Source organism: Antrostomus carolinensis, unplaced genomic scaffold (assembly GCF_000700745.2).
Source record: "Antrostomus carolinensis isolate BGI_N321 unplaced genomic scaffold, ASM70074v2 scaffold21016, whole genome shotgun sequence".
In the NCBI taxonomy this organism is placed as follows: domain Eukaryota; kingdom Metazoa; phylum Chordata; class Aves; order Caprimulgiformes; family Caprimulgidae; genus Antrostomus; species Antrostomus carolinensis.
Genome location: NW_010324211.1, coordinates 1 through 10,951, shown reverse-complemented (window position 1 = coordinate 10,951; position 10,951 = coordinate 1). Strand labels below are relative to the sequence as shown.

Genomic DNA, 10,951 nt, shown 5'->3' with positions numbered 1-10,951 from the left:
ACTGAATGACACTGCAAGCTTCAATTTGAGGACAGAGAAAAGTTCATTTCAGAGAATGAGACAAAGATGGTTAAAGAAAACATTTCCTTGCTAGCTAAACCCAAAAAAACCTCCTCTGAACACCAAACTTTTCCCTCCATAATTCCCTCCATAATTACTGCACTGCAGGCAAATGACAGCGCTGTGAACTGCCATACTCCTCACCCTGTCCCCATTATTCTAACAGACAAACAGCAATGTGTCTTCCTTCTCCATCCCCCATGGTATCAGCTATCCACTTAATGAAAGCAGCAAATTACTGCTTATAAACTCAGCGTCTGCTGCTGGGCAATTTGCAAAGACTCAGGACTGCAGTGAGCTCACAAATCACTGGCAGCATTTAGGGGCCACATGGCACAAAGCAAATGCGTGTCTGTGCTTCCAGGAGAGCACGGCCATCAGCAGCAGCAGATGACACCAAGATGGGCTGCACATATAGACCCATGTGCATAGAACCATCATTTTACTGAGGTGACTCTGTCACATCCAGACTGAGCAGGACAGAGGATGAACATGTTGTTACTGTCTTCTAGCCTGAGAATTTAAAAAAAAATAAAACTGGCAGGTACTTAATTTCACAAGTCTCCCGTAGTGCCTGCGAGGTAGTTAAATGCTAGTAACCACAAAGGCCTGACAGGGACAACTGAGGCACTTCAAGGTGAGGTAATTTGTCCAAAGTCAAGATCCCTAGCAGAGCCAGAAATGCTGCACTGGGCTCTTGGCTCTTACTTGGCTCTGAACACTGAGCCGAGCTCCTTTCTGGGCTCAAATGTCAGAGGCACTGCAGGCCACAGATTTCCCAGAAGATTAGAGGAGATGAAGCTGCTGCTGGCAACAGAAAAACATGGACATTGTGTAGGAAAATCCAGGCTGTAAGGTCCACGCAAACAAGGGAGGAGAGACACTGTGACGGCATCACCCAAGCAGAGCTTCATAGTCCACATACCACACCAGCTGGCCAGAGCTGGGGCTGACACCCGAGATAGGCCATTTCCTTGGCTCGTGGCCCACTCTGCTGAGCAGGGTGGTGATGTCGTGCTTACCCTTCCCCAAAACCAGGACAAACACCTGCCTGGCCCTGTTGATGAGAGGTAGGCTAAGGCTCATCCTTTGGTGAGGTTTAACAGGGCTTTCAGTCAGCACTACGGTCTGAGCCCCTTCTAAGCCATTTTCAGACCTGGGGAAGAGCGAGGCAGTGTGCCCATCAGTGCCCACCCCCAGCAGCACCAGGTCAAAGCTGGCATTGGCCACCAGGGCCATGATCTCCTTGGCATAGAGCTCCGTGCCTCTGTCCTCTTCCACACAAAGCCGCTGGTGCAAGTGCACAGGCATGGGGTGGACGTTGAAGTAGGGCACCCTGACACTCTGGAGGAGGTGGTTGTGCAAGCTGAAGAAGTTGGACTCAGTGTCAGTGAGAGGAACACAGCGTTCATCTACCAGCCAGATGTGGGTGTGCTTCCATGGGAAGGCATAATGGTGTCTTGTCAGCCGCTGGAATAGGACCACTGGGCTCGAGCCACCCGAGAGGGCCAGGTGGAACTGCCCAGAGCGCGCCACAGTCCTGCTTGCTGCCTTCTCGATGTCAGAAGCCAGCTGGGAAATCAGGTCCTCAGACCATGCTGACACCAGGGGACTTTGCCGAAATTTGGACTGGACTGTCCTGTAATCATCTGGCATCAGCCTTTGTTCCACTGGCTCTCCCAGTGTGAATGCCACCTCCCCACTCACCATTTCAAAGTCTAAGAGGTGCTGGTTCTCCACACCCCCGGGGTAGAGGCGTAAGGGCTGGTGGGAAATGCTATCCAGCAGTGGTGTCCAGAATCCCCAAGAGGCCAGCAGGTTCTCAGTGGTAATGAAGAAATCCTTCCTGCCATGGTAGATGTTGGAGATGAGGACAGAATACGCATCTCTCTCTTTCACAGGGCTGTACACGTAGTAATCAGACAACGGTTGTCCAAAAATGTGCAGGTCCGACTGACCCACTGCTTCTCTCCAACTGCCTTCTGGCATGACTGGCCTGAAAAGGTTCCTGCTCACAAGCACTGCAGGGGTGTTGAGTATGCCGTGCCCAATGTAGAAGATGATCTGCTTGGCTTTACATTGGCTGTGCCCTGCATCCCTCAGAGTTTCACTCTGAGTGCAGTAGGCCCGGTTCTTGAAGAGAACACGGACGTAACCTACCCGTTCATCCAGAGCTTTCCCAGAAGTGAGGAGGAAAGGGACCCCTTCCCAACGCAGGTTGTCGTTGTGAATCAGCACACCTGAAATGACAGTGATAGCTGCCAAATTAAACCTGAACAGCCAGGAGATTTGAGGGGATCTCTATCACCTACCCACCATTCTCCTTCCTTAGCTCACAGAAATCTTGGCATCCATTGTGTCTCTTGGTCCACATTCAGCCCTTTCACAGCATCACTGGACTAACTGCTTTCCAGCTACTCTGCTGTGCTTCCTCCCAGGTACCCTACTCGATTAGTCTCCTTTCATCTTGCAGGAAACCAGTTTCTGAGAACGAGTTTGATTCAGACAAAATCTTTAACATTCAGGAGACACAGCACAGCCAGGACCAGAGCCTTGTAGTCTCCTAATCACAGAGATCTGCCAGTGCTTTACCCCTCAGATGCAGAGAGCAACATTATGGAAAGGCAAAGGAGTTTGCAGGCCATTTCTAAAAATAATGCGGAGATCTTACCAAGAATAATGGGACTCAGCTCTTATGCAAAGCTTCCCATTCACTGGATCCTTAGTTCACTAACATGACAATGGTATTATCTTGTTCCAGCTCCCAGTTACCATGTCTGGAGATATCCCTGTGTCAGCAGTGAGGTCCAGAGGCACAGACCTGGTATCAGCATGCAAGGACTCACATCTCCTGCTCTCCTAAGCTCTACACTACTCCTCTCTCCAAGGCCCAGACCAAACTCTCACCTGCAAAGGTTGGTGTAGTGCTGATGTAGTCTTGTGCCTTCTGCAGTTCCTCCTGTACTTGGCTGGCATATGCCTGATACTGACCCAACACGGCACTGTTTTTCTCCAGGCCTCGCAAGGACTGGAAGGCCTGCAACTTGCACTGCAAAACCTCTTCAGCCCTGCTCACATTGGCTGGAAGCTCCATGGTCAGGAACATCAGGGCCTCGGTGAGGTGGTTCTGCAGCACATCCCGGATGACTCCATACTGCTCATAGAAACTGGTGCGGCCTGAGGACAAAGAGGAGGTAAGATACTGGTAAACTGATGTGGTTTTCTTGCAGCCTTGCCCTCTGCATGTATAACATGTGTGACAAGGAGAAGAAAGAGCACAAACCCTAACTGGTTTGCACCAAGCTCCTCTTCTCATGGCCCAACAACTAACTTGAAGCTATGAAGCTCAGAGAAGTAGATGTGCCATCACTGGATGTGTTCAAGGTCTGGCAGGACAGGGCTTTGAGCAACCTGACCTAGTGAAAGATATCCCTGCCTGTGGAAGGGGGTTTGGACTAGATGATCTTCCAAAGACCCTTTCAACCCAAACCATTCTATGATCCTAAGCCTTTCCTCCCCTCCAGAGGGTCTTCCCAAAGGTCTCTGCTACTAAAAAAAAAGATAAAAGGTTCCTACAGGACTGCTCATCCTCCACAGAGCCCAAAATAATCCTCCTTTTGGGTGCTCACAGAGCCTAAACCCAGCAGGAGTAATGCTCCTGCCTGATACTTCCTGAGCACACAGAGCAGAAAGCAGCTTTGCTTTCTTGGACTGCTTGTGCTTTCAGAAGCTGCGGTCAGTGACCGGCAGCAATATCCAGCTCAAACCTCTCATGTACAGCACAACGCAGGGCCCCTGTATAACCCTCTCCCTGACACTCCTGTCCCCAGGTCACAGCACTTGGCCTGGCACTCCCTGTAATGTGCAGTTCTACACAAAAGCTGGGACAGAGTAACCAGAAAGCAGGGTCAGAGCAGGGACCCAACAGCTCTATAGCTACACACCAGGTCCACAGAAGAGCTGAAGCTGGGCCCTGGCAATGAGCACCACTTTTTTCCCTAGTTTTCATGTCCTCAGAAGGCTCTGGCTGGACCATGCCCTTGAGAGACAAAATTTCATGCACAAAGCCCTGCTTCTCCTGCCCTGCCTGACTTCTGCAGGTGGGAACAGGGGAGAAGGACAATGCATTTACAAAGTGACTGAAGCAGACGCCTTTCTGTAGCCCAGCAGCAGCAGGCTGCACACTGCAGACTACATCACGGCTATAGGCTTCCCCTATTGATTGATACATTTATCTCTCTTGCTCTAATGCAAAGGCACATTCATTAACATAATCAATGCTGCAGACTTGCTGGGAGCCAGCCTGCCAGCTGAGGCCACACAGGGGAAAAAAAAAAGAAATCAAATGAAACATTATAAAGTTGTTCAGAATGGGGAGGGCACAGGGTGGAGCTGGGGCTGTGTACAGGCAGCGCTGCTCTCCCCAAATCTCTCTGCAGTGCATCACCACAAACAGGCCCAGGCGAGGTCTGGGCTGCCAAACCAAAGATTCCTCCAAGTTTGATAAAGTTGCATTAATTGAGTTTGTGGTGGTTGAGGAAGGAAGAGAGGGAGGGAGGAAGATAGAAGCGGAGGTAAGGTGAGTGGAGAAGCGATCCTGATGTTGCAGAACTGAGGGCACCTGACATCCCAAGAAGTGCTGCGGGTGGCAGTCCAGCCCAGAGCGCTTTATGCTGAGCACTGCAGAGGGGATGCTGCAGCACTGCAGGGAGGGATTGCAGCCGTGGCCTTCAGCAGGTGCCCTACTCTAGAAACTCTGGGCTTGGATTTTCCCTCTGCAATGCTCTTTCTTACTACAGAGCGGAAGGGAAACAGGCAGACAAACACAGACTGACCTAGGTACTGACACCAACTAGTGATATCAATAACATCCAGGCAAAAAATGCAAGAGCATCTTCCAAAGAATAGCACAAATGTGTCCTCAGCGTGAGCTGGGAAGCTAACAGGACAGGAATACAAAAGGATTGTTGATACAACAAACAGATTATTGGAGCACTGAACTGAAGGGGCCTTAGATTATATAAATTCCAAATCCAGGGCCTTTTACCAAGGTTTGGGATAGAGAGCGAGGTGCAATGCTCCCAGAGCTCTGCAGCAGAAAAAGGTGGGGGACTCTGCCCCTGCTCCCAGCTGAACTGCAATGGGAATCTTTTCCTGGAAACAGCAGCCATCCCTGGTAGTGAGTCAGTCCCTACCATAAGAACTGTAAGACAGTTCCTCTCTATTTCCAGGGAGCAACATATCATTCATCTGCTCTTGTTTCTGCACCAGCACTACCTCAAGGGCCACTTTCACATGATTAATGAAGCTCCCAGTTCTCCTCACTCATTCACCCTAGCTCTGCACACTTGCCTCACCAACCTTTAGCATCCACAGTCTCTTTCAAGACAATCTCCACTCTTTCCACATGATGTCGGTTCCAAATTGGATCCAGAAACTGTCGATTCTGATCTCGAAAAGGCAGGATATGGGCTACTGCCTGTGAAGGGAAAAAACAAAAACCCAACAACTCACAAGATTTCCACAGTAACTCTAGAGCGTCATTGCCCCATCCAGCACTGGGATGTGTCCAGTGCGAGCTGACATGCCACACAGCAGAGAGCAGAGTGGGTCAGAGAAGAGAAAATCAGCAAGAGAGCCTGCAGCGACACACAATGGGGTCTCCAATGACTGTACAGAGCAGACATTAAAGGTCTTTTTGAGGTTTCATGTGAAAAAGGCTGAACTACAAACTGCAAGGCACTCAGTTTATATCCGTCAAAGGACAAAGGGCTGAGTCAGACCGTCCTGGGACTAACACACAGTTCCAAAGTGCTGAAATACATCAGATCAAATGCTTACACCACTAAAGCTATCTGCTCTTTTTAGGAGAATAAAAATTTTTTAAAAAAGATAATAAATCCTCCCTTTTAGTAAAGATGCTCTCCTTGCAGCTAGACATGCAACCTTCTGAGTAAAATCTGGCCACTGTGACATGGCTGGAACAGGCTACTTTCAAAATGTGGCCTCATGTCCCTCTAAAACAAGGATGGCATGTCCTTGAACACATTCCCTCTGGGACAATGCAGCTCCACATCCTGAGCCCTGAGCTGTCCCTGGAGCAGCCAGTCCTCCATGCCCTGAGTGGAGCACAGGGCAAGAAGAAACCTTCTCCTAAGCATCCCACAAAACTAACATCCCATCAGCTCCATATCATATCAAATTAAAAACTGCTTCTAGAAGCCACAGCTAAGCAGAGAGGCCTGTGTGTAATGAGATGAGAGAACTGTCAGAGGGAAAGGGCGTTGCTTATTCAGCGAAATCAAAGCCCTGACCTTGGTGAGAAGACCAGATGAATGCTGCATCTCTCCTTCATGCACACACACAGTTCACCCCTATACCCTGGCTTCTCTCTGGAGAGAGGACCCTCATCACCCTAACAGGAGAAAGCCCTGCTTTGGTCTGCACACCTCCTCTGCTCTGTAAGAGGATGGACAGCAGCACAGTACAGGTCAAGAATAACAGTACAGGACTCCAGAAGCAAATGGAGGCTTGGGAGCACACTCAGGGGCTCTGCCTGAATTTGAGGGGAACACCACTTTCATTAGATGCAGAACTGACACCCAACACCCTCCCAACCACTAGGCACCTCAACCCAGCCAGGGGCTGTGCACTGCAAGCTGCTCACCTGTTTGCCAAGGTAGTGGTCCACCCGGTACATCTCCTCTTCCCTGAAGAAGCCTGTCAGCTCTGCAGCCAGCTGCTGAGCTGACTCCAGATCATGGCCAAAAGGTTTCTCCAGCACCACACGCAACCAGGCTCCTGGAGGTGGTCTGCAGCTGCTGTTGATGTGGCGGGCAATCTCTGTGTAGGCAAATGGTGGTACTGAGAAGTAGAAGATCCTTCCTGCCTCCTTCAGCCCCTCCTGGCGAAGCAGTGTCTCAATCTCTCTGTTCAGCACAGTGTAGTTTTCGGCAGTCTTCAGCTGGTGGTATTGGCTCAGCTTCAAGAATTGGTCCTTGAGCACAGCACATCTGTCAGGAGATTCATCTGGGGGACAGGTCAGCTTCTTCAGGACATCAAACATCAGCCTCTGCCCTGGTTCCAGAGCTGTCAGTGCAGCCCCATGGAAAGTGAAGCTGTGCCCACTGCTCACTTGGTCCATGTAGAGTTGGAATAGACCCTGCCACAAATACTTCTTGGCCAAATCACCTGTGGCTCCCAGCAAGACCACTGTGATGTGGCCCTGGGACGCTTCAGCCAGTGATGGCAAGGCTCCCATGAACAGCACTGTACACAGGACTCTTCTCAGCATCTTGGGATAGAAGAAGTAGATTCAGGAACACTAGAGGACAGGATTAAAAAAGAAGATCTGTCAATCCATGTTAGAACACTGCAAAACACAATGCAAGGCACCTGCTTTCCCATGGCTGAAGAGACAGGGACTTCTGCCTGGATCCTCCACCCAACAGTAGAAACTGGGGCTCGTGAAAACACTGCAGCCTCCTTATGAAACCAAGCAGCGGAAGGCAGCGTGTGCCTACGGCCTTTCGGCAGCACCAGGACTGTTCCCACAGCTGAGTTAATGAGGGGGTGTGAATGCCTTTAGACTGAAACTGAAATCCATTTAAATACAGATTTCAGAGCTGGCTACGAACAAACACATGTGCCTGCAAATGAAGGACTGCTTTCAACAACCTCCTGTTTGGGACTTTGCTCAAATGGTGGTATGCTGGCTTGGCATCGCTTCATGTCAATATTGTCACAGCAGCCCGGAGACAAGCGTGACCACTGGCAGTTCCAGTACACAGGCTCTTCTTTAACACACTGCACCACCACTCTCATGAACAGAGCTGAGTTAAGTTCTAATGAGCTACTGGGAGACAAATGATCTGATAAGACAGGGGAAGAAGTTTAGTCCTTAAAACTGAGTCTAGACATGAGCCAGTCTCAATGCTGCCTCATGATGGTTGTGCATGCAGCCAGGAGACAATGTTCTGCCTTCTGCAACTTCCCACCACTGAAGAGCACATCAGCACCCATTCCCACCTTCTCCACTCAGAACCCATTCAAACCACTGCAGCCAGTAACAGCTGGCTTAGCTCTTATTAATATTCTTATTTATTCTGGTTTCTCTAACCCAAAATAAAGTTGTTTTAAAGATAAATGATACATTTAGTTCTTATACCTAGAAATACAGCAGGGACTTTACATCTCAAGAGAGATAATCCAGAATAAGTGAATAAACCTTTGTGCTGTTCTCATTACATCAAGTATTATTTCAGAAGGTCTTGCACTGGCTATCTCATTCCCTTAATTTAATTCTCTGAAGTTGTGTTTAGTTGGAGCCATAGCTTTCAAAGTACTTATAATTACTTACTAATAATTAACTTCTTTACAAAACTTTTGGTTCTGGCCAATAAATTTATATCTTTTAATTTTAACTGTGTAGAAAAACCAGATATTTTTTGACAGTAAGAGGAAAAAAATACATGTTTTTTTAATACTGGTGCAGTTGCAGTCTCACTAGGCTTTGCACTGGCATGACTACACCATTTTAAAATGGCAGTTTTGTGACCACACAACTGAGAAATGGATCTTGGGTTGAGAATGAACATGATCATCTTAACCTTCTGGGGGCAGAGACAAGACAGAAAAATGTCTCATCAGATTCATACGTTCACAATCAGCCAGAAAACTGGCCCCATTGCTCTAGTCACAGCTGTACCTATGCCCCACGACCACAAGCTGTTAGCTTTTACCTGCCCAGTCTCACTCAGGATTATTTTTCCTAGCCTGGAGCAAAAGGCCTGGTCCTTGCTCCCCTTGAATGGCAGAGGGATGAAACACAGACGCTATCCTAGCTCTTAAATGTTCTCCCCCTGAAAAGCTCCCAGAGAAGTCACTATTCTCATGTTTCTCTCCCCAGCAGACTCACCTGAGCAATACAGGAGCTTTACAGAGACTGCAGTGGCAAAACCAGCACAAACCTTTCTTCACAGCCCCTCCAGAGCACAGATCTTTCTTCTCCTGTGACTGAGCGTATGGCAAACTCTCTGATCAGTGGTCAGGTAAGCAAGTAAGATAAGGCAGGTTGTTCCTTCCTGGTAAATGGGAGGAAAGACCAAATTACAGCAGAGAAAAAAAAAATGAGCGTGCCTGTGCCAGCAACGCCCCAGCACATCGCAGCTCTCAGCCCACACATGGCTGTGCTAAACCTTTTGGCTGCCGTTTGTGAGCAGGCAAAACACAGGCACATGTGGCAACTCCTGCTCCCAGTGTGTCTTCCTGACTAACTATGTGAACTTGGATCAATGCTGAAGGTCTCCAGTTGAGACCCTAATGAACCTCCCTGGAAGCAGTTCCCCACTCCAACTCCCAGAAGAAAGGGCTTCCTAAGACTATAACCCTGATGCAGTGAGAAGGGGCAGTTTTAGTGACCCTCCCTAGGACAGCACTTGTGTGATGCTGCTGGGTCTTCTGGGCCCCTGGCTTCCCTCTCAAAGGTCAGTTTGCATAGAGACTCCTTGGCTTTTCCTTCCCCGTTTCCTGCATGGGGATCAGACAGCAGTTAGCAGACCACAGCTGCAGCCTGCTCTGCTTTGCCATTGTGCAAGGAGACAGCCTCAATGCTCCCCACAGGGCACACCACTCCCTCAAGAGGTGGTCCAGTATCCATTGCTCTTCTCTGAAGAGCTTCAACAAGACATATTGTAGTCTGTAAGTCTAACTGGTATCATCTCTCCCCAGCCTTCTGTTGTGACTCCCTCCCTTCTTGCTATGCTATTTAAGCTCCACATACCCACTTAATGCATCCAGCAAACACTGCTGGCAATTGCAGAGGGGCAGAAGTGTGGCTCCTAGGATTTTGCTGCAGTATAAATAATTATCATTTTAAGCAGAGGTTTAGTTGTCCTTCCCCCACTATGGAGTTCTAATGCAGGTGACAAAGTTTCTCAGTGCAATAAAATAATATTTACATGTGCCTGAGTGACCTCTGTTCCAGGAAGCTAGAGAAGTTTGACATCCTGCCCGTTGTACCTTGGCAGGCTGCAGTTACTGTGATGCTGTACAGAGACCGCAGCTGGAGAGCAGGTATATACTATGGGATGGGAAGGGTTTAGGTGGGTCATTCTTTTTCATGTACCTGAGGAAATGAGTGAATTAGTCAAGCAGTTTCTTGGCAGATTCAGCTACAGTCACATGTATTTCCAAGCCAACTGAAAAGCAGTTTCACAACACTCCCAATTGCAAAATATTGTGCTACACTGCCCAGAATAAGCACAGTAAACCCAGGGATGTTTGTTTACGGCTTTCACATCAGATAATCATCACTGTTCACATTACAAAATAAAACTCTCAAAATCCCCCAGGCAGCCAGAACAAAGTTACTCATTCAGGCTTCAGGAAAAGTCTCCTGGGCCTGATCCATATAAAACACTAAGAGCTTAACCCAGCAGTAAGCATAGGACTGGGCATGCCCTTGCACTGTCACTGGAGCTGCAGTTTGATAGGAGCTCATTTCAGGTATTTTGTTGTATGGAACAAATGAAAGAGATCTTTTTTTCTTACTGTTCCATCCCCACTGAAAACCAATGAACAGATGCATGGCCAAATGCAGCGTGGCCTGGGGCTCCTGCAGGGCTATGCGCCTGTAATGCAGGAAAGTTACCGAGATTCTTTGAGAATCAGGAAAAAGATACTGGTCTTCTGCATATGCAAACATCAGAGCAGGAATAGATGCCACCAAAGGTCAGAGGCTTAACGTGGAGACTCCCAGCAAAAGCAAGCTGAGAGCTGGAGGGGTGTCTGGCCTTTAACCACCCAAAGCAGCACTGACCCCAGCGTCACCCCTAAAGGACAGCGAGCTCTGACCCCAGCGTGGGGACAGCAGCTGCTGCCGAAGCCTTGG

General features: G+C 48.8%; 1 protein-coding gene across 1 annotated transcript; it reads right to left on the bottom strand.

Moving 5' to 3' along the window:
• Positions 1-954: 954 nt before the first annotated feature.
• H6PD (hexose-6-phosphate dehydrogenase/glucose 1-dehydrogenase) lies at positions 955-7,378 on the bottom strand. Its single transcript, XM_010170870.1, has 4 exons — positions 6,728-7,378; positions 5,422-5,539; positions 2,968-3,237; positions 955-2,300 (listed from the first exon to the last, which is right to left on the bottom strand). Exons 1-4 carry the CDS (start codon positions 7,352-7,354, stop codon positions 955-957), a joined length of 2,361 nt encoding a protein of 786 aa, XP_010169172.1. The 5' UTR covers positions 7,355-7,378.
• Positions 7,379-10,951: the final 3,573 nt, after the last annotated feature.